At 45.0% G+C, this 24227-nt stretch overlaps 1 protein-coding gene across 1 annotated transcript in view; it reads left to right on the forward strand.

The window, feature by feature from the left end:
• Positions 1–2368: 2368 nt before the first annotated feature.
• Positions 2369–24227, forward strand: part of st18 (ST18 C2H2C-type zinc finger transcription factor) — a gene marked incomplete at both ends in the record, with an annotated part of 37065 nt that continues 15206 nt past the window's right edge. Inside the window, 6 exons of the mRNA XM_079750318.1 lie at positions 2369–2552; positions 14283–14389; positions 17554–17605; positions 18879–18909; positions 19298–19551; positions 22726–23550. Of these exons, the coding sequence (XP_079606444.1) occupies positions 2369–2552; positions 14283–14389; positions 17554–17605; positions 18879–18909; positions 19298–19551; positions 22726–23550 (1453 nt within the window). The remainder of the gene's footprint in view (positions 2553–14282; positions 14390–17553; positions 17606–18878; positions 18910–19297; positions 19552–22725; positions 23551–24227) is intronic.

The raw sequence follows: 24227 nt of genomic DNA on the forward strand, positions 1-24227 counted from the left end.
TTTTTTTTTTTTTTTTTGTATCTCTCTTTCACCACGTTAACCAGGAATTGGCTCTGGAAGACAGTTACAAATTAGACTTTCAAATGAGGCATTAAACAAGGTGATGATCAACTGCCAAACCTTAAGTAATGATATGCTCTGTCTGCAAGTCCCCAGCCTTGCATAACCAAACGCACAGATGACCGAAAAAAAAGAAGAAAAGGCAAAGAAAAAAAAAAGAAAGAAGGGAGAAAGAGACTGGAACTGAAAATACATTATTACACGTTGTGTTCACACGTCGGTCCCCGGGGAGACGGAGGGGTGTGTGTGTGTGTGTGTGTGTGTGTCTGGACGGGGAGGACGGTGGGGGGGGGGGGGGGGGGGGGGAGTGACGATGCCCGAGTCTGTTTAAGGAGAGGGGCCCTTATGGGTATCATTTTTATTTTACTTTATTTCAAATCCTGAGCTGGCGCTCAGCGCCCCCCCATGGACCCCAATAAGCCCCCCCCCGCCTATCTCCCCCCACCCCCACCCTATCCCCCCGTCTGCCCGCCACCCCTAACTCCATGGGCTCTGTGTGACCCCCATAACACACACACCCCCAACCCAACCTCCCCCCCCTCCAGCCCCAGGCTCCACCCAGAAGTGTGACTGCCTTCTGTCATTGTGATGCGGCCCCTGTGTGTGTGTGTGTGTGTGTGTGTGTGTGTGTCGCGGGCCCTGTGTGTATGTGTGTCGCGGGCCCTGTGTGTATGTGTGTCGTGGGCCCTGTGTGTGTGTGTGTGTGTGTGTGTGTGTGTCGCGGGCCCTGTGTGTGTGTGTGTATCGCAGGCCCTGTGTGTGTGTGTGTGTGTGTGTCGTGGGCCCCGTGTGTGTGTGTCGTGGGCCCCTGTGTGTGCGCGTGGTGTGTCCCCTGTTTGTGTGTGTGGTGTGTCCCCTGTGTGCTCTCCGCTGCGGAGGCTCGTCTGAACAGGAGTCGGCGGGACGTGGGGTGACATCACCGCGGTCGGGCCCTCAGCAAGGCTGCGTTTGAGATGTCTTGAGGGGTGGGGGGCTATTTCCTACTTCTTTGGTGCTTTCACTCTCTAGCACTCTCCGTCTCTGTCTCTCTCTCTCTCTCTCTCTCTCTCTCTCTCTCTCTCACTCTCTCTCTCTCTCCCTCTCTCTCTCTCTCCCTCTCTCTCTCCCTCTCTTTCTCACTCTCTCTCTGTCCGTCTCTCTCTATCTCTCTGTCTCTGTCTCTCTCTCTTTCTCACTCTCTCTGTCCATCTCTCTGTATCTCTCTGTCTCTCTCTCTCTCTCTCTGTGTCTCCTCTCTCTCTCTCTCTAACGTGGCCTACAGGGAAGAATTATACCTAATTACTTAAATAACTGCTCGGCGGCGGCCGCCCTTAGTCACCAAAAACATCGTTTCCAGGTCTCTGCCTTTCACTGATAGCCAGCCTACCCCCCCCCCCCCCCCCCCACACACACACACACACACACACACACCCTCCCCTCTTGTGACAAACAACAGCAAAAAAAGAGAAAAAACAGAGAAATCTCGGACAGACAAAAGCGCCCCCAATCAGAGGGGGCTCCCAGAGAAATAAAGCCCGCTGACAGGTACTAGGCATTCAAGGAGAGAGGGGAAATTGAATTAACAGACAAGGTTTTCATAGCATCTATTTTTACTGTTGTTGCCGTAGCGATAAACTCGCGCAGACACTGAAACTGGTCTGTTGAGCCATTGTTATCATCCCTGGCCATCTGCTGCTGAGGAGTGACATTCCCTCTCATTTGCATGTTGAGTGATGTATGGGGAGCCGGGGAGGGCGTTCGAACCCCCAACCACCCCTCCCCTCTGCTCCTACGACAAAGCAAGGGAAAGTTTTCTTTTTCAGAACCCCCTCGAATAAAAATACAAACGAAAGGGAAATAAGAATGGATTCCGGATAAATCACTTTTTTTATATTTATGTGTGTGTGCGTGTGTGTGTGTGTTTAAATTGTGTGTGTGTATGTGTGTGTGTGTGTGTGTGTGTGTGTGTGTGTGTGCGTTTGTTTGTCTGTGCACATATCTGTGGCGGTGTGAGATTGAGCATGACCACTCGCCAATCTGTTGTGCTGTTCCCCGGCTCGGTCCCGCGCACACGGGCGGGACCGAGCCGGCGTCCGCGTGTGCGCGCATGAGCGGGACCGTGCGTGCGCGCACATCCGCCTGCTTCTTCTGCTGTGTGCCCGCCCGCTCGCGCGCACGTGCGCGTGTGTGTGTGTGTGTGTGTTTTGCGGATGTGGGAGTAGAACAAGGAGGGAGAGAGAGGAGGGAGAGAGGGGAGGGAGGGATGGTTGGGGGGTGGGGGGTTGGTGGCTGTTGATGTGCAAATGCACATCATGTTGAAGGGCTGTGAATGGGGAGGTGTGACGTAAAAAGGGACCGAACGCAGGTGCTTATCTCCAGGCTGTCAAAGGCACAGTATGTCATATTCCTGGGGACTACCTTTCAAAGACACAGCACCAGCAGCACTGCTACCGAGAGAGACTGGGAGAGAGGAGGAGGAGGAGAGGAAATCAAACTTTCTTTGGATCACAGAAGTAGGTTGGTGTCAAAGTTGCTTTATTCGATACGCCGTTATGTTGAATCAATAATTTATTGCCACTGATGGAAGGGGTCGGTCGTGTTAGAAGACGAGCCCTCTCTCTTCTTTCCCTGCTGTTTGATGGCGTCCTTTGAAAATAGGATGGGGGAAAGAGACTTGCTTTGTAACCGTGTTGTTAGGTTAATGTGCGTTTCTCCCTACTTTGATTTACACTCATTGTCTATGATTATACATGTGGTTGTTGTTGTGTGTTTTTGTGATTTTCATCTTTCCTGTTTTTTATTTGCTGTGGCAGATTGAATAGAGGAGTAAACATACAATCTGATCTTTAAAGTGGTGCTACAGCATTTTCCCCCAGACTAGGGGTGTTCAACGGTGTTATCTTTGATATGAAACTGTGGGAAAGTAAGCAAGCGTATTCTGTCCAGGTTTTTGAGACAGTTTGCGAGAAGATTAAAAGGCTCAAAGTGTTTTTCAGCGATGCATGACCCACTTTTGATCATCCAGATAGCATGAGATACTGTCTGCTTGGATTACATCGGCGGCATGTGTGTGTATAGAGTGTAAGGTGGTCTTAGAGGGACACATGCTAGTATTGTTTGTGGAGACAAAGCTGTTGTCAGGTTGCAGGAGGCTTTGGCAGCTGTACATACACCACCACTGTGTCTCCGGCACTTCAACTTTTAACCTATTTGAACAGTGCAGGAAGTATTTTATTGCGTCCTGTCTCTGCCTTTCTGTCATTTGTTGTTTTAAACTGGTAGAGCTGATGGTAAGCTGCATGTGTAATAATAGTAATACTGTTGCTACTGTGAGTTTGTGTAAGCATCACAGTTGGATTGTCCAGCAGCAGAGCACTTTGCCCTGGTTATTGGGTTTTTGGATGAATCTTTATTCATGAATATTTGTTTTACGAGCCAACAAGGCACTTGCTGGTTTCCTAAGCAACCAGGGTTTAATTGAAATGAAGCTGCTGGGAAAAGTTTATGATTTACCAGTAAGTTGTAGCAGACTCCTGGCTGAGGATTTGTAGATGGACGCGTTGTTAATGAACGTGTCAGGAGGATTTTGGTTCAATTTCACCATGACCCTATCTATTTATTTTAATTTGTAGTTGATAGTTATGGCTTTTTGGTAATACCTGCTTTGTTTACATTGAATCATACAATTTCTTTTTTTTTAATTCTACTGGATTACAGGTCATGATATCAAAAAGGTCTTTCAGTTTGTAAAAATGCCAGTTTACGTCATTTAACCCTAAAAAGATTTACCAATATCATAACATATTTGAAACCCACAGATAAGGTATATTATTCCAGGTTTATTTCAGCAAATGTGCATACTCTAAACACCAAGTTTCTAGAAAACACTTGAAAACGGCCTTACATCCCAACATGACATAACATGGCATAGCGTGGCACAATATTTAGGAAGAAAAAAAGCAATCATCGGGCTGATAATTAGAGCTGCGCTGGGGCTTCTAAGCTCTAAGTGAAATGCATTGGTCTCGTCTGGCCTCTTAGGCTTTTATCGCCCCACCTGCTCCAAGAACAAGGATGTTAGTTGCTACACAACTCAGTCACGTCCCCCTTGTTTGCCCGCACATCATTTCCCAACAGGATCTGTCCATGGTACCTGTGATAAGGTCCACTGCTTCCTGGAGCAGAATGTGCTCTGTTCTAGACTCGCTTTCAGAGCTTTTGTTAACATGTTGATTAGAAGAGAAATAAGCAACAGTTTGGGTGTCATCCCCTGATTCGCTAATTCAATCTGACACTGTATCAGATAGAGAGACGTTTAATACTGGACTTGGAACGTTTTTTATCTGGCGATCCGTCTGTGGGCAGTCAACACGAGGCAAACCAAGTCTGGGATCTTGATGAAAGTTTCTGTGTGTTGGAACAAACAAGTCGTTTGAAAAGGTCAGACCGTGTTCGAGTAACACATGTATTACCTGCTTTTCCCCGTCCAGACTTTCCTTAATCCAGGAAAATGAATGTATGTAGATTTTATGGGTTAGGGGTTGGGAGATGTTTCCATCTGCTGTCCACCAGCTGGTCAAGGGATGAAAGTAATTAATTGCTTAACTTCTGAACGGCATAATTATGTAGAACAATATATATATTTGTCTAGACTAGCAAGAGTGTGGTGGCTTGACTGTAAATGTATAGCTGTATTTTTAGTCTTATTATGCAATATGCTTTTTGGAGTATTATGTGTTTAAACTATAAGTTTAGCCATATGTGATAATTTAATATATTTGTAATGCTCAATAATATGTCCATATCTTTAACAGTTTTTTTCTTCTAATTTAAATCTGATTATTAAGTTAAAATGTAATAAGTAGGATTCATAGTTGGTGTTTTCTGTTTAGCAATAACAGTAATTAACTAGGACCTACTGAATAGGTAAGGAAAAATCAAAAACTAAATTAAACATCTTAGGGTTTCGAATGCCAATTATGAAAATTAAATTTATAAATATAACCAAAATAAAAAAAATCATTCCAGTCGCATATCTGTGATACGAATTTAAAAAATATGTAAGCAGCATAAATAACACGCAGGGGGAAAATCCTTTTTATTTGTGAACAAATCATTTCATTGACATAGGGTAGAACTACGCAACGCTCCTAATTAAAATTACATGCTAGTTGTTTTTTTACAAGCGCCATCTTTTCCCCCCTTTTTCCCTAAATCTATTTCCACATTTACCTTGATTGTAATGTACCTCATTGGCTCCAGTTTTGTTTGTTGGCCCTCACTATAAAGGATCTGCCTGTCCCCTCGTGGGCTGTGTGTTTGTGGGGGGGCGGGCGGGGGGAAGAATTAGGATTTATGAATTTATTTCCTCTGTTGTATTGTTTAAACAGCTTTGGTTCTAGTTTTGATCCCTTCCTCTCCCCTTTGAGGCTGTTCCACGGTGTCAGCTGTGCACTGATAGTAAGAGAGCCGCCTCACAGTGTGAATGAAAGAAAACTAGCGGTTGGTAAACACTGATAAGGGATAAATAGAAAGCGGTCAGGCAGAGATAGTTCTGTGCGAGCCCAGATTGTGTGCGGTCTGTTAAAATGAGATTCTGAGCCTGTCCCTTCTTTTTTTTTTTATTATTCCTTCACCCCCCCCCCCCCCCCCCCCTCTCTCGCCCCCTCCTCCCCCACCCCCCTCCCCCCTACCATGCTGCGTTTGTCTGGAAAATCTCCAGTGACCTGGCTCGCCGGTGCCTGCCTTTTCACTATTCTTCTGCTCCTCTCGTTTTTTTGTATTTGCTTTTGTTTCTTCTAAACAAGGGGTCAAGTTTTCCCAGATACACGTTTCCCCCGATGCTTTACGGACAGCTGTCATGACTTGGAGGGCTCGCAAAAAAGATTCCTTTCTGTTTTTTTCCTGTATGTATATATATATTCATGCAATGGAAACATAGCATCCACACAGGAACACGGCGGATTTACATTTGAATCTTCCTGTTTTTTGTTTTATGTGTTTGTCGATGGGTGATTGAAACCTTGAACACTGTGTGTGTGTGTGTGTGTGTGTGTGTGTGTGTGTGCGTGTGTGCGTGTGCGCGTGTGCGCGTGTGCGTGTGTGCGTGTGTGCGTGTGTGTGTGTGTGTGTGCTGGTTCTCTCTGGATCTAAAGCCGATTTAAAGGAAGTGAAATATGAACTGCGGCCACACATCCATCCAGCCATCCATCTATCCATCGATTATCCATCCACCCATCTGTCCACCCAAATGTCCTCGTCTCTGCTCCTCCCCAGTGCCTCACACATTCATCTCCAGGCGAGGGGATCTATATTATGCAGATATCAAGTATACACCCTCACACGCAACACAGCACAACGAAAAAGCTATTAATTATAACAAAAATACTAACATTTCCTTCACAGGACAAACACAATCCTAAACATAAATATACACCCCCTAACCCCCCCCCCCAGTCCTTAAACAGCACACAGTTTATGTTTTATTGAACTCTTTTAATGGCCAATCTGTTCTCTTCTTCTCTACTCCATTCTATGTTTTTTTAGTTAGGGAGAGTCCATCTTTTTACATGATTAAAAAAGACCTTGATAGGTCTCTCACCTTAAGGGTCGCCATGTGGTGTATTTACACAGAAAATAATTCAGCCCATTGTAGGCCGGCCAGCTAATGAGATTGGTCGTTAAGTGAATGACACAGAGCAGTGGGGGAAAAAAAAGAGAAAACGGAAAAGGAAAAGGAAAGCTTAGCGGCCGGGGTGGATATCAGAGTGCCGGTGTCTCCGGCGCTACCCCTGCAGCTGCGGGCACGGTGGCCGTCCTTACACCCCACCTTGTCTTATTATCGTCCGTCCTTCTCTGTGATGGCTCCATGAAAAACAACACAAAGGCAGAGCAGGCCCTGGTAAGTCATGCTACTCACACACATATGACTGACCTGTCCGCAAGGTTAAGGTTATGATATGGTAGACGAGGATGATGGTAGGAGGGGGTGTATGTGTGTGATTTGTGCGTTGTTGTTGTAGTGTCTGTGAAGAGCTTTGGTCCAGGATGTAAACGCGTATGCAGATGATGTGCTTATGTGGCGATGGAGTTGCACGCATGACAACCGTGTAGTTTGTGTATTTTGGGGTGTTTGTGTGCACCGTAGACACTTCCTATTAGTTATTTAACGTTTGAATTCTTTATTTCTCTGACCCACTTGCTTTTTTGTACTTTGGATTGATTTCACAAAGTTTTGTGTCAGAGTCACTTTTATCGCCTTATTTATATTAATTATGTGGTTGTCAGTTTTGTCCATTTGTTATGTGAAGAGCTTCAGTAAAAGCAATGTCCTCTATCATATTATATATCATATTATGTATAAATATTATATATCCTTACTATAAGACAACATTTTAGATACATTTTCCAAAATTAGGAAAGTTATTTTTTTCTTTTTTCACATCACAACCGCACATATTACCACACTACCGTTTATCAACTTTCCTGAACTTTTCTGATTTCGAACCCAATTTTTTCGGTATTAAGCTCATTTCTAGATCGCACTCAAAAACCAGCAGCATAGTTAGAGCGATGACGCACACTAGTGCATTAGCTTATCACTTATTGCCGTCAAATTGGAAACTGGGGTAAAGTCCAACGTGTGTGCTAAACCCTGGACTTAAGTCAAATTTACATTTTGTTAAAGATTACTTCTTTTATTGATGCATATAATCATATTCATGGACCATCTGGTGATTTGGCAAGCATGGATCAAACTCACAAAACAGCCTGGATAACCTTTTAAGTACAAAATAGTCAGGCTTAACTCTTCTATTACAGAAGTGTGTGTATATATGTGTGTGTGTGTGTGTGTGTGTGTGTGTGTGTGTGTGTGTATGTGTATGTGTGTGTGCGTGAGTGTTTGTGTGCGCATGTGTGCTTCAATGTGCGTGTGGGTTTGTGTGTGTGTATGTGTTTGTGCGTGTATGTGCTACCATGTGTCTCTACATGTGTGTGTGCCTGTGTGCGCGTGTGCGTGTGTGTGTGACACATAGAGAAAGGAGATTGTATGGATATTGGATAATACTTAATTTAGATCCCTCATCCTGTTCATGCCATATTTCATTTCATCATTATCGTTTTGGTCTCAGACCAGCGTGTGTTTGAACAACTGAGCAAATAATGTTTGTATGACAATAACTACATTTTTAAATGTTCAATATGGAATATTATTGTACTTTTGAGGAGAACATGCTTTTGTGATTCAGGGTTTATGACTAATGGCAGGGATACAAAGGGATTTTCACAGCTTTGTACATTTCCACCCAGCACTATGTGGAGAGTTTAATGGCCTAGTCTTCCAAAGTGTAATAGCACCCCAACTTAAAGCTATTCTAAATATAACAAACACCATAATTACAACCGCCTTAAACTATATTTCTATTTATTCTGTGGCGCAAATAGGAATTCACCACTGGGCATCTTTACTGCTTGAAATACTTATGTTCGACTCATTCCAAACAAAGCTTATAGCAGATTGAGTATTCATATGCCAGAGGTAAATCCGAGTTAACACGGATTTATACTGGCATGAGTTAAAGGACTAGACTTTGTAATCCAGGTGGCCGAGGGATTTTACCACACAGTGGCAAAAAATCACTTAAAACTCCCCCAACATCCTCAGCCTCAGAGATCAGCGAGGGGACCTATTTGTTTTCCAGCAGAACTGATGACAGCACAACTTGCAGTGAATCAGGGCTGGATTGAGTCTACATCTGTGTGTGTGTGCGTGTGTGTCGTTTTCTGTGTATGTGGGTGTGACAGCGTTAACACAGCGTTTGCGATGTGTTGGTGTCTCTGTTCTCTGTTCTAAATGTGCACTTTAATGTTCAATTGAATAAACACAATTTGGGTACACACACATATATATATAACTATATATATATATATATATATATAGTTATATATTTTCTTTGTTTGTTTTGTCTGTTGAACGAACAAAATGTTTGCGCTTGTGCGCTTGCGAGCACGTGTGAGTGTGTGCGCAAACACACGCACGCACGCACACATACATACACACCCGCGCGCGCACACATGTGTGTGCGGAGCACAGAGGAGCCGAGATAGAGTGGAGTTGTTTAATGACAGGAACAGCTGACTCATTTAGAGAGAGCAGTGAAAGGTAATTAACCCTGGGAAAACTACAGCTGCCATGCGAGCTGTTCACTTCAGTGCAATCTGATTAGGAATCACCGCTCCAGACCCTGACTCCTTTCAGACACTGTGTGTCGGAGGTAAACTTTTCCCTCGGCCCCTGGTCGTCCCCCCACCGGGCCCCTGAGGGCCCCCAGAGCACTGGAGACCTGCCTTTTGTAACAGGGGGGATTAGCTGGAGCGGTTACTTCGTTTCCCCAAATTGCCGACCACCTGGTAGCATTCATGCTACCTCCTGTGTGAAAAGGCCTCCTTGGGCCCGAACAATGGGCGGGATTACGCCGCAGACATGACAGACACGCAGGCTGGAACTTATTTCTCCCCAAACACCTGTCCCTCAAATTAGTCAGGTTCCCCTTTTATTTTTTTTGGAGCCAGCGACCATGTTCACGAATGATTTGAGAGATGGGAGGACCAATGAGTAGAGACAGTGCGTTGGGGCTGCTTTGGCCCCGGTCCAATGGCTGAATTGTCATTTATTATGCCATTGACTCGTGAAGTAGTTGGGGGGGGGGTGGGATAGGATGGGGCGGAGGGATGGGGTACAGATTTGCCTCAATATTTTCGGCGTGCTTAATTGGATTGAAGTGTCACGAATGAAATCGCATATCATCTCCTCGCCTTTCTGCGACGGCGAGGGGATAGCCTGCATAAAAAGAGAAGCAAAAGCCTCTGAAAACGTGGTCAAAAAGCTGATATTGGCCCTTTGATGGCAGAAGAAACGAGCTGGACGCGCTCGGCGTGCGAGTGGTCCTGTTCCAGATGAACCCAATTTAGAGGCAGGGTGTCCGGGGAGAGCTTGTGGGAAGGACATGACAAAGACTCCCGGATCACCTCAGCATAGGTGTCACCATCTGACTACTTTCATGGGTGTCTCCCCGTCGCCCCCCCCCCGCTTCGACAGCAAGTTTTCCCCTGTAGTGATGCCACCGCCCGCGAAACACGATGGCGGCGACGCCGACAGCCAAGAGCTCCTAATTGTCTGTTAAGAATTCAGCGTACTGTGTTCTTTTATTGAAGCGCTTCAGTGTCGGGGAAGTGATACGCCGCCAACTGCCGCCCTCGATAAAAAGTACTTTTTTTGGCAATAGCGTGGAGATACTTCGCTTGGCCGTCTGGGAAGCTGTGAGGCTGTTACATCTGAGAAATCACAGTTGACTCTGACGGTTGGTTTGCGACAGTTGCGTCGAATTCCAGAATCCTCGGAGTAACACTCCGAGGGTTTCTGCTGTGGGAAATTGAATTTGACGATCGGGATTGAATTTGTGTGAACGACGAAAAGGGAAATTAATAGATTTGCGTGTTGAGTTTTTTTTACTGGGTAACATAAGTGAGCAACTCCTGGTCTTGGAGTCGTTAAGTGATTGAGTTTTTAAATACGACTGGATTAAAAGTGATTTATCTGTTCGGCAGTGTAAGAGAACCGCGGTGGGAACTGTCTCGCGTTTAAGGCCTCAAATAATCACGTAGCATCTATTTCAACAAAACTGAAGACTAATAAAAAGATGAACAGACATAAAAAAACGTTTCTTGAGGAGGTTCAACCAGAGTGTGATTTATTTCTAACCGGCGCTGCTGTCAAAATAAACTAAACAAGAAATAAAACATTATTATTTCAGGCAGCAGACTGATATTTATTGAGAATTAGAGAGCCCTCCCCACATCCCCCTTGCCTCCCCTCCCACATCTCCCAGCAATTATTCTAATGTCCAGCTGCTGGCTTTGTCCATCCAGGGCCGGCGAAGGCTCTGCTGCGACCTGACAAATACTAACAAATAAAGAAATAAGTATTACTCACAGTCACACACAAGTAGCACAGCCAATACACGGTTGTTGCACAACTTGTTTATACAGCGTATAAAACCAACATTATTATTTTTTTCTCCTTCCTTAAAAAGTAGACGCTTTGAATCGGGAGATGAGAATTTTTAGCAGTAGCTGCGCGTCCCGGTTAACCTTTCATCACAACGCCGCGTCCACAGAGCTGAGAAGAGGCTCTAAGCAGGTATACAGCGGCCGCGGGTTATATAGCACCCTGCTAGTGTTCTGCTGAGCCTAAGCACTGCAGGTGATAACAGACACGCATACACACAGACATACACACAGACACACAGGCACACACATAAACAGACACACACACACACACTCACACAGACACACACATAAGCACACACACACACACATACACACACATAAAAAGAGAGACACACACATAAACACAGACACAAACAGACACACACGCGCACACACACACACACACACACACACACACATAAACAGACTGAGACACACACGCACACACACACACACACACACATACACGTGAATGGTGATCATTTTACTGTATCCTCCTCAGACATTCATTACAAGGAAATATGAAAGTAAAGGTTGCTATCACATTTTTTTTTTCCCGGTTCGCTTTTTTTTATTATGCATCAACATAATAAAATAAAAAAAACGTAAAATTAATGAATGTAAAATTAATGTGAAAATTATTCACAGGGGTAAACTATAAACACAGAAGTTACTCGGCGCAGTCGCCCTTTCTTTTTTTCCCTCCTTACCCTAGATCAGAGTGTAATTGCCAGTAATCAGGTCTGTTTGCTGCTGATAAAACCTCTCTGAATGCGAGGAACCCTCTTTGTGTGATGACTCAATTATGCCAGAAGTGGCTCATCAAACCTGGCCCATCAGCTGCTTTAATAAATAAGGAGGAAAAGTTGCTGCAGGCGCATTATAATTCCATTCATTCCGTAATTAAATCCATTCCAGTTTTAACCCTTCTCTCCTATAGTGGCGCCTCTGGAAAGCAAACAAAAACAAGAAGACACAGAGGGTGGGGGTGTGTGTGTGTGTGTGTGTGTGTGTGTGTGTGTGTGTGTGTGTGTGTGTGTGTGTGTGAGTGTGTACATGGTGGTGGAGGGGTGGGCGGGCACACACTCACGAACACACACGCATACACACACACAAACACTCACACAGACACTCACACACACAACACAAACACACACACCGGAGGCTGACCTTGTACACTGCGCCCCTATGTTCCCCGCCCCCCCCTTCCCCTTCCACGTAATTCAAAATGATACTGCGGGAGAAAAGGTTAAGAGAAAAAAAACATTAAAAAGCCAACCGTGAAAACGGATGGGTATCGGCTCATGTGTTTATTTATGTATGCATTGTTTCCACAATCGCACATGCGCACACACACACACACACACGCGCACACACACGCACACACGCGTACACACACACACACACACACACACACACACATACACACACGAGGAGAAACAGCCGTAGATTATGTTAAAAGAGTAATCTAATCACAACAGTTGGTCGGGTGACTGTGCGATACTGACATTTTAAAATCTTATTTTGTGTAATCGCATTTGCCTCTCTTTCCCTTTCCCGTGTGTGTGTGTGTGTGTGCGCCCTATCTAAGGGAAATGTAAACAATGCCATTAATTTTATGGTCTCTTCCCAACTTACAGCGCTACACTTGTGCTGCCCGCTTTATTAGATTGGCGATGAAGTATCAGCGCACTGCTATTGAGTTTTACTCTATCACAATAATGTGTGTGTTAATTACACTAGCGTTCTCTAAGTGCAGGGATAAGCTGAGAGGAGGAGGGGGGGGTGGGGGGGAGGGGAGGAAGAGGAAGACAAGGAGGAGGAGGGGGGTAAGGTGGGGGGGGGGGGAGCTCACAGTGACTTCAAGGTCAACGACGGATATCCATAACAGCTGGGTGACATTAATAAATCATTAAAAAAAAAGGAATTAAATAATAGTAATCACAATCATAATAGAAGGAAAATAACCTTTTCCTGGTGGCGCCTTGATTGTTTTCCTGCGCCGTTGTTGTCGTGGCCGGCATATCAGCGGCGACGGCCGCGGCGTCTTCTCCCTGCGACCAGAGAGGTGCGCCTGGCCCGTCTGCCCCCTTGCCAGCAGCAGAATGGGATGCAGCCCCCTCGGTGACAATGGTGCGGGGCGATGGTTATTCATGACTGTTGGACGGGGGAGCCGGGGAGGTGTCCTCCTGAGTCGCAACCCATTCTGTGGTGGGAACGCCGGCAGATGGGGTACAGAAGGGGGGGAGAGTGGGGGGTCGGATTGGGAATGGTTGGGGGTTGGTGAGGGGGTGTGTAGTGTGTGTGTGTGTGTGTGTGTGGGGGGGCTTTCAAGGACAGCTAGCAGCAGCCAGATTAGCAGATATAGTCCGTCAGGAGGACTCTGAGCAGCATCAGGCCGGGCCCCTACTAGCTCCCGCCCCCCACCACCACCACCACCACACACACACACACACACACACACACACACACACACCCGACCCCCCATACACCCCCCCACCCCTGAGAAGCCTGCCCTTTACATGGGCAAACAATCCTCAGGAGATGAGCTGTTTGTATTCCGGCTGGGAGTCGAGGCATTGGGAAGGTGTGTGTGTGTGTGTGTGTGTGTGTGGGGGGGGGGGGGGGGGGGGGGGGCACAGAAATATGATTCAGCACATGACGAACCAGCTCCAAAAGGGGTGAAGTGTTTTTTTTTTGTCTTCGGATGCTAATGATATTGAGCCCCCCCCCCCCCCGCGCTCACCACCCCCCAACGAACACACACATGTACCCACACGCACACACACTCTCACACACCACCACCCCTTATTTTGCTTTCGGAGCTATAATTAACAAGATTTTTTTTCTTTTTTTTTTCCTTTTCCTCTGAAGCTAATACAGATAAATAATTTGGTAATAGGATCTGCGAGTGAAGGGGCCTAATGTACTCATTGTGTTGGTCCATGTCTCCCTCCCTGGATGTTGGGTATTAATTAGAGACAAGCAATTTGATCTCTTGTCAAGTAATCAGTTTGCATCGCGTGTCTTACTCCGTTTGAGCTGCTAATATGTTTGTCTTCCTCTCTCGTTCCGACTGCCGTGTGTGCAGTCCCCCCGGAAAACTCTCCTGGTACCAAACACATCCCAGTGTGTACAGGAAATAACGTTTGCATTAATGTGTGTACAATTGTGTGTTCGTTTTTGTGTTGCAGAGAATGAGTTTTCTGACCGCGTCCTGAGATCTCAGAGTTTCGTTCACGTCGACCAGGGTGGGCCGGGCAGATTGGTGCACACACTGCTGGGAAATCTCCAATCCAAGGTGTACTCATACATCTGTTTAATCGTCTGTATAATCAGTATTAATGTTAATATTATTTGTACGTTTGTGTTTTATCGTGGCGTCTTAAATTTGAGTGCTGACACAATGCCGGTAATGTGGGACACACGCCTCATCAAATGTTTAAATGATATATATCTTTATGTGTATATTTGTGGTTATTGCCTGTGATTGGTAAAGTCAGTGGTTTAGTTAAGTAGCAGAGCTAGCTAGTAGCTCTAGTTTCAACACTCTTCAACACTCAGACACACAGCCTCCTACCTCATTGCTGTGGGTGGCTGATACAACATCATTGATATTGTTGGGTCTGCTCGTCATAGATACCAGGGCTGCATGTCGTGGTCGGAAAGTAACTCCATGTTGAAATGTGGTTTATGTGGGGATGTTCACCATGTAAACCATAAGGGAGACCGCAAGAGCTTAGATGCAAGTTCTGAAGGCTACAGGCCCTAATTTCTAAATATCTGTTTGATTTCACTAAACTAAGAGTAGTAATCTGTGATTGTAGCTAAAACTGAAATCACAAATCTTTTAGCTGAAATGTGGTTGTTTATGTCGTAATGTTCACCATGTTAATCATAGTGAAACCATTGATGCAAAAAGTTCCGAAGGTTATAGGCCATATTTTCTAAACATCGATTTTATTTTATATGAGTAGAAATCTGGGATTTTAGCTAAAACTTGGAGCACAGTGGCCAATTTCCAGAGAACTACCTTTTGGCCTCTGGGACATGTGCTGTACCTGCCAAAACCTCCCTATTGTTTCCCCCCAAATGTTTTTTGGAAGCCAGTTGGCTCCTGCCCAAAATGTGATTGTTTGAATATGACTGGAAACATAATGAATGGAAATACACACTTTGTGTGTTTGTGCTTGCAGTATTACCATTCTCCTGCCATTCTCCAAACAATAAATGATATTGCCTTATTTTATTCTTCGCTATCGGACTAAATTCAACACTAAAGTAGATAAATATTAACATTGAAAGAAGTCATTGATAACGAGTTGTTTTTCACCTTGGCAAATAACCTTTCTGAATATAATGTGTGGACATTTCTTTTGAAATTTGTTTTTTTTTTGTAATATGAGACAATCGCTCAATCAAACTATTGTAATCTATGTATCCATTTGCGTATTATATGAATGTTTTACTTCCAATTGTCTAGTTTGCCCACATTTATTTTGCGCATAAAAGCAAAGGTTGCCAAACTATAGTTCTAAATTGTCTGGGTAGATTTTCACAATAAAAAACACCACTTGTGCACTATGAAAGGTGATACGAATCACACGTAACATAGGCCGCCGTGAATTTAAACAAAATCTTAAAATACTAGTTTTTTTTATTCACCAGCCAATGGGAATAGAAGGTGCATTGTCCCCCTGGTGGAATCCAATGGCCCAGGGTTTGAGGCCGCTCTGTCGGGGAAGAGGAGATAGGCCCATGGGACCCTCCATGTTTCTATTTGTTCTGCTTTTGTAAACAGCCTGCCGGTGTCCTTCACTCTCCCCAAATCGCCATGTCAAGTGGAGCCGTCTCCTAAAGCAGCCATCGGAGATCTCTCTCTCTCGTGGGGCGATCGCTCCTGATGTCTTGCTTAAAGATATTCAGATGTAGTCGTCTATTTGGTTTAGCATAGTGCAAAGCAGTAATGAGGGGCGATCCCGGAAAAAATGTACACTCACTTGTTTTATCTTTATTGTGTTAATTTTATGTCATTGAGCACATACAATATTACAAATTCAATACAAGAGAGGGAAACATTACTAAAAGGCCAACATTGAGATTAGCAAAAACCTCAAAGTTTGATGGGTTTATAGATTTATTTTTAGATCTTATGATAAATGGCCAAAGATAAACTGTTAAGAGTGGTGCATCACCTGGGCGTTGCATGGGCTGTATAGTCCAGTGTTGATGGGGTTGAATGATGTTTGGGTTCAAACGTGCAATTTGAGAAGTTGGTGTCGTCGCAAAACTGTGAGCCTTAAAAATAAGGTTGGGATCCACTGCACTGTATTTAATTATAACCGAGTATCTATACTTAAAAACCTTTTTGTATATAAGAGGTGGCCAAAAAATAGGCTGTTGTTCCAAACTTTGGGCAATATGCAAAACTGCCCATTTTTAAACAAAACAATCATAAAAATGTAACAGCCATCGATAAAAAAACATTCAACAATAATTTATTTGTATCACCATAAAGCTAAACTCCAATGCAAAAAAATATGGAATGATGTTTATGTTTGCACAAAAAAACCAAAGTGTTCGGTGCCATCGATGGCCAATCATGTCTCGCTCCTTTCTATCTTTCTTTTTTTTTCGGACAAAAGGTAATCTATAGTGTTTGGGAGTTGTTTGTCTCGATAGGCTCTGGTAATCAAAAGTAATGAACCTATTATGAGCAGGACCTCTTAGGGCCCGGCATGGCATTAAGAGTGTGGCACATAAAAGGTTTATTAAAGGAAATTAAGGTCCATCACTGCCACACCTGCTCCCCTATTATAAATGTATGACAGGTCAGTGCCTCAATCACAACAGCAAACGAGAGAGGGGAGTCATGTTTCCCATTACCAGGGAAAAGTAACAGCATATCCTATGACTCACAGATCTCTCTGGCCTGTGACCACTATCCACCGCCATCAGCCCAGAATAATTATGTTTAATAGCTTTTATTTGGGACCCAAAAGCAACAGCCGCGGGGAGAGTGGACGGTTTTTCAGTTATTTATTTATTATCATTTTTTTTTTCTATCAACTATTTTTGCGTCCTAAACACATACAGTGATTCCGAGCGGCCGCACTTTCATATCATTATTATATGTCATTATCTTGTTTGTTGTTTTTGTTTCGTTATTTATTTTTTTGTGTTGCTTTGTTTTGACGTGTTTGTCGTTTCCATTGCAAAGGCATCCGATTTTGTCTCTTTTTTTATCATATTTTTTTTCCTCTCGTGTTATTTTGAACACAGCGAAAAACACGGAATAATCAGCCCCTCAATTTGCGGCACATTCACATAACGTACAGCCCCCTTTAACGCGTGGCAAACACCCCCTTTGAGCCCTTCTGTAAGTTAATGAATCACACGGCAAGTGCTCAAGCACTCCAACGCGGGTGTCTACTAAAGACTGCTTTGTCTCCCTGTTACCTACAGATGGAGGGTGATGGCGAGGAACACATTATGCAAACAAGTAACGGCAGCACAGGTGGGTTAACGCGCACGCACGCACACACCGAACACGCAGAACACATGCAAACATGCACACTCAAGAGCACAGGCAGAACGTACGCAAACATGCGCACACAAACACACACACACAGACACACACACACACACACACACACACACACACACCCACACACACACACACACACACACACACACAGACTCAGTGTTTTCAAGCACACACACACACACACATACACATGCACGCAAACACACACATGCACACGCTTTATGTACTATCAAGCACACGCACGCACATAAACACACGCACTCACACACTTCATGTACTATCAAGCACACACACACACACACACTGTATGTTCTTTCAAACGCATACATACACACACACACACACACGCACACACACACTCACACACACACACACACGCTCGCGCGCACGCATGCACACCACCCGCTCCACTTATTGTTATGAGTTGGGGGTATCGGTTCAACAATCCAACTTCAGAACTGTCAGTTTTATATATTATCTTACCGGTGTGAAGAGCACTGCACGGCCGTTCCATTATTCAGAGGGGAATAACTTCATTAAATGGAAACATTGGCTCAGATTAGTTAAGGAGCGCCTGTGTGTGTGCATGAGCGAAGCCTGCGTGTGTGTGTGTGCGCGCGGTTGTGCGTGCGGTCGCGGTGTGATTGAAAACCTCTAGACTGGATATGTCATTATGGAAGTGTTCAGAGGGCCTCTGGGGCCCTGGCGGCCCGTCGTGGGGCCATTACTCCACTAGGGGAGAGAGGAGAGAGAGGCAGGGAGGTGCCGTTATTGGTCCTGGTGGTTCAGGGGAGTAGCAGAGAGGGTGGAGGCCCCCCGACTTTGATTTGCATGCGGGGGGCCGGGCAGGGGGAGGGTGCGTGGAGGGGCCCCTGAGGAAATTGATTTACCCTTTTTAGATCATGTTGTCAGAGCTGTCTAAAGGACGAGCTACTGTCGCTCGCCCCGGAGAACGAGCAGATTGAGTGAAAGGGAGGGGGGAGGGGCTCTGGATTGATCAATGAAGGGAAAGGGGTTTTCTATAGGCAAACAAACGAAATCACAGGGAATCAGGGCTGGAGGGGGAGAAACGAAGGGGCCGTAATCTACAGATGGGGGCGCAGAATAGAGAGAGTTGGATATTGATTTCTCCACTTCTTTTTCTGAGAGTGTGAGTGTGGTTAATTGTATATTGGGACCTCTATAATGAGGGTTTCTGTTGACACCAGAAACTTAACCATGACTCTTTACCTCTTATTCACAGTGCCTGGCGACATCATCGCAGAGATCCCCAGGTAAAACCCTGTCTTCTTCAAAACAATCGTTGACTTTAATAGTGTGAGACCACATCTCCATATTAGATACGATTCAGTTATCATTCGCCTATGCCTGTTTACATACTAATTTTACAACACAGCTAATGCATCAATCCCTGCAAACGATTCATCTATTTTAACATAAACGGACCATCTCAGTATCCCAACGCGGTCCAATTAGCAGCAGGGCCTGCCTCCTCCTCCCCAGCTCTGCATTTATACCACTCGCAAATGAGCCGCCATTGTGAGCTTTTGGAGACCACCACCATGACCTCCACCCCAAACCCCCCACCCCCCCACCCCTGGTTCCATCCCCTCTTTATTATCCACCAACCGTCTCCTCTTTCCTCTGACCCCTGCCCACCAGTCCCTACGGTTGTTCGGCGGCGACGATGAGGAAGAGAAGTGCCCCCCAGGAAGGACCGCACGGGGGTCCGGTCAACAAGAGGAAGTCTCTCCTCATGAAGCCCCGACACTACAGCCCCGACACCGCCTGGGACGAGGAGGAGCAGGAGGAGGTGGCGGAGGAGGCGGAGGAGAAGGAGGAGGAGAAGGAGGAGCAGCAGAGAGAGGACCTGGCAGAGCACAAAGAGGAGCCGAGGAACACTGACACTCCAGCAGGTAAACAGATGTCCTGTTGTTTTGTCTGTTTTGATGAACAATTGACGCTGAATTTAAAAAAAATCCCCCCCATCTGTTGCATTCATATTTTCTACCCCCTCCCTCTCTCTCTCTCTCTCTCTCTCTCTCTCTCTCTCTGTCTCTCTCTCTCTCACTCTCTCTCTGTCTCTCTCTCTCTCTCTCTCACTCTCTCTCTCTCTCTCTCTCTCTCTCTCTCTCTCTCCCTCTCTCTCTTTCCCTCTCCCTTTTCTGCCATCAGCTGGGTAGATGCAATTATTGTGAGCTGAAAGACTGCCCTGGCTTGGGGAGGCACGTTTAGAGTTTGTGTGCTTGTTTCCTCGCATTTAAGTTTTTTGACAGTTGGATTGGCCATGTTTTGCTGGCACAGCTTTACCGCCCTCTCTCTTAACACGGCCAGAATTTCAAAGCCCTCCTCTGCTTTACTTTAATCATGAGTTATATAGATGTTTTATTTTATTCCATGTTACATCAAAAAAGCTAATTCAAAGAAAAAACAGATAGTGATATTGGTTTCATTTAAAAATTGGTTTCATGAAGTCTTCACTTTTTTTAATTTTGTTTTTGGACGTAAAGTATTATTATTTGTGTATTGCACAATCAACCGTTTTGGTAAAAAGATTAATTTTTACGGTTGCCCTCGTGATTGAGATTAAGCTCTCCTCATTCGATATTTGTATCAGCAACTGTTCCACAATGAATACCCCTTTTAACCATGTTTATTTTCACTTGAGAACATGTCCCTTTTTCCACAAAAGGAAAAACATGTTTCTTCTTCCCCCTAATGAATTTTTATGCATTTTGACAACAATCCTCTTCCGTTTACATGTGCATTCTCAGCCACTATAATCGGCACTGATTTGGTATATTTTTAACGATGTAACTAAGCAACAAACGTAATTGTCCCTTTCAAAAGCTTTTGTTCGGCCCTCTAACACAGTCTAATACATAATTAGGCATAATGTCTACTGCTCATTATAGTACACATGTGTGTAGTTAAATGGACCCTGAGAGTAGCCCGCCGAATTGTGTGGAATTGTGTGTGTGTGTGTGTGTGTGAATGTGTGTGTGTGTGTGTGTGTGTGTGTGTGTGTGTGTGTGTGTGTGTGTGTTTAAACAGGCTGCCCTGATTGTGCTCGTTTGAAAGAGACAGCGAACCCATGCGAGCGTGCGTGTGTGTACACACTGCGTTGTGATTTGCAGGGAATTCGGAATAAGCGTATTTTGCTGATTAGGATATAAACGCACAATTCTGTGGGATTTTATTTTGTTTTATCTGGGCAACACATATGTGTTAAAAATGTAAAGCTCTTTTGCTGAAGGATTAGTTTTTTTGTGTGTTGCCGTGCCCTCTCTTTAATATCCAGTTGTGGTTGGATAATGCATGTGTCTTTATCGTCATCATCACCACTATAAGCAGTGTGTCAACTGATTCCGCAGAAATCTCCCATCAACCCCTTGGAATCCCTTTGCTGGTCTAGCCGTTACTTTTGCTGTGTGGCGCCAGGCCACTTAAGAGGATAGGCCCGCAACATAGCCTACTTATGCTTAGGGTGCAAAGAGCTTTAGCCTTAGTGTAAGTTTGAATGATTCTGTGGGATCAGGGGAGATTTTGTTAAATCAATCCCAACGATAGCCTTGCATTGTTGATCATAGGTCGCAACTTAACATCATCGTTTAGTAAGAAACTTTGCGAGGCAGAGAGAGAAAGAGAGCGAGAGGGAGCGGGGGAGAGAGGGAGAGAGCGAGTGTAGGGTGAGGGGGTGGACGATTATGGGTGACATCTTTGTCGTTTATTCCATGGCCTACGATCTTTTGTGTATGTGACGCTCAACCGATTTTCCAGGATCGAATTAGATTGCGAGATCCCCAGCAAAGAGTGGAACACATTGAATTAGGTGCAAATCCAATTATCCAGAACATAGCCAAATTTGTTTAAAAAAAAAGAAAAAAGACATATATTGAAATAGCTTAATTAAAAATATCGTTAGCATTACAGTTTTTTATTATTATATAATGAAGTATATTGTATTACTATGCAAAGAACACATATAGGCCAGCATTAGTTCCACTGCTGGTAGGTTGACTATAAATGAAAGACCTATATATTCTCTCATGAACCATCGCATCCTGTAACATGTGTACAATGGGCTCTATTTTAGTAAATGTCCTCAATTAAATCATTATACTTCAAACGTATGAATAATATACAGAAACCCCACCAGTTAGCCCCATACATGATATAACATAATAATGCAAACAATTTGATCTACCATTTAGGAGGAAAGCTAGACAATTTCAATGATCAAATAATATTTTTACAACCCTCTTTTTTTCAATCCAGCTGTATATATATAAGATATTCTGAAAAGCATTGATCTCTATTAGAGATAGTATGCACCATATTAAAATCTGATGGAATGAACTAACACTGAATCTTTACATTTTCACTCACTTTAAAGCCCAAAGACTTGAAGTCTTGCTTCCCAATGCGTTTTTCCCTTCATTTTCTAGAGCCAAAGAATGTCTGTTCCAGAAAATGTTTTTAGAAAACACATCCACTGTTCTTACTCTTATCCCTGGAAACACACATGCCTTGTGTCAACTGTGCTGGGTGTTGCAATTGACCGTGTGTCACTGCTTGTCTTACACTTAAAAAGTACTTAAAAACTGATGTTCCCAGGCGCCCACATTTGAAAATCCATCCATAATCCTGTTTACAAAAAATAAATATATTATTCCCTTGACGCGCCAGAGAAGAAAACAATTGTGTTCTTCATCTCCCCTGTTTTGTCTCTTCCACAAACGGTGATGTTCATATTTATGTCGGTTATCACTCGCAGAATTGCCTTGGATTGAACGCAGATGTTGACCTCACGGCTGTACATTTCGATTGTGTCCCAAACGTACTCAGCATCAAAATGTGCTCACAAATCCTCTCGCTGGTGGTACAAGAAAAACAAAACATGTTTTTCCTCGAGACATCATCTACGAAAAAGTGCCACAAATTGAAAACGCTAAATGGATTTGAGGAAGATTATGGGAAACAATCATATTGCTGCATGTACTGTATGTATTTTACACTAAATAATAATAATTTTTAAAAAAGACAAGGCCGGTGTAAACACGTAACCACGTTCGATCCGCTCCTTTCAGACGTAAACATCATGACCGAGATGGCGTGCCGAAACGGTTACCATGGTGACGCCATGGCGGTCAAACTCCTGGACCCCCGTGGGTGGTCCCCAGCCACCCGAAGCCCCCCAGATCTATCCCCCCGGTACGAACTGTCGGGAGCGCTGCTCGAGCAGGAAGAGGAGGAGGAAGAGGCGGGACTCGTGCAGGAAGAGGAGGGCCACATCCGCCCCAGGAAGAGGAGCCTCACATGCACCTCCCTGTCGCCCCAGAGGAGTCCGTACGGAGAGCTGGACCCGGAGCCCAGGTGGCGGCCGCTGTCCCTGTCCGGCAACCGGCTCCACACCACGCCCCCTAGAGTCCCGGAGGACGAGAGGAACGGGCTCCACGACGACGCCGGCCACCCCCGACCGGAGATGGGTGTGCCCATGGGCAGGGCCAGCTTCTTCCAGCTGGAGGAGGAAGAGCAGGGGGAGGAGGTGATGAGGTTCAAGCAGCACCCCATGGAGGAGGAGGAGGAGGAGGAGATGGAGGAAGAGGAGGTGCTGAGGTTCAAGCGACAGGAGGAAGAGGAGGAGAGCGATGGAGAGCCACCGGAGCTGGAGAGACCGCCCCGGCTGGGGGGCTGGGCGCTGGGGCTCCAGGACAGGGCGATGGAGATGGGCCAGGGCAGGGTGAACCTCAGCCTGCTGGAGCAGGCCATGGCCCTGCAGTCGGAGCAGAGGCACGCCCTGCACCACGCCTACAGGGAGATGGACCGGTTCCTGCTGGAGCAGATGACCAATGAGAGGAGGCACCACCGGATGATCGACATGGACATCAGACTCAACTACCACGGTGGAAAAGGTGTGTACGGCTGTTTGTCCTGTAAGTGTACGTTCAAATGACTCGGTTAGTGATGTCGTGGTACGTAGCTCTGAAGGGTTGCAAACTAACGGGAGATGGCTAGCTCTCTGAAAAGCCTTGTGTTGTGTATTAGTGTGTTTCCATTGGTTCTCAACCTGTGGTACGCATACCACTGGTGGCACACAGAGGAATGTCCGTAAAATACAATTTATTAATAAATGTAATACTTTCAATATTTTGCTACGAATGGAAATACCTCAACCTTTGGAACATTTAAATGGGGTTCAAAATAAGTTTAACCTTTCCTGTTATATTGTTGCATCAATATCAGCCTGTCGTAGTCAGGTTATAGTACGTACAAACATCCACGATTATAAGCTAAACTGTGACGGCAGTAGTTACTGGACTTTTGCATCCAGCAACAGAGCGAATACCCTGCGCTTTCATTCAAGGCCGTGCACTTTCTCCGATCTTTTGTGCTTAGACTGAATCTGACCTTGATTGATCAGACATCCCAGCACTGTGTTAGCAGAGGCAGGCACACCCTTCAAATTAGGTTCATGGAAGTTCAGTTGGCAACGTGCTGGCCCACTTTAATATTGTTTGTATTTAGCCTAACTTTATTCAGGTTTTGTTGGTTTTCATTTGTTATTCTTCCTTTTTCACTTGCTGTGTGT

Source organism: Pollachius pollachius, assembly GCF_949987615.1.
Source record: "Pollachius pollachius genome assembly, chromosome: 14".
NCBI lineage: Eukaryota > Metazoa > Chordata > Actinopteri > Gadiformes > Gadidae > Pollachius > Pollachius pollachius.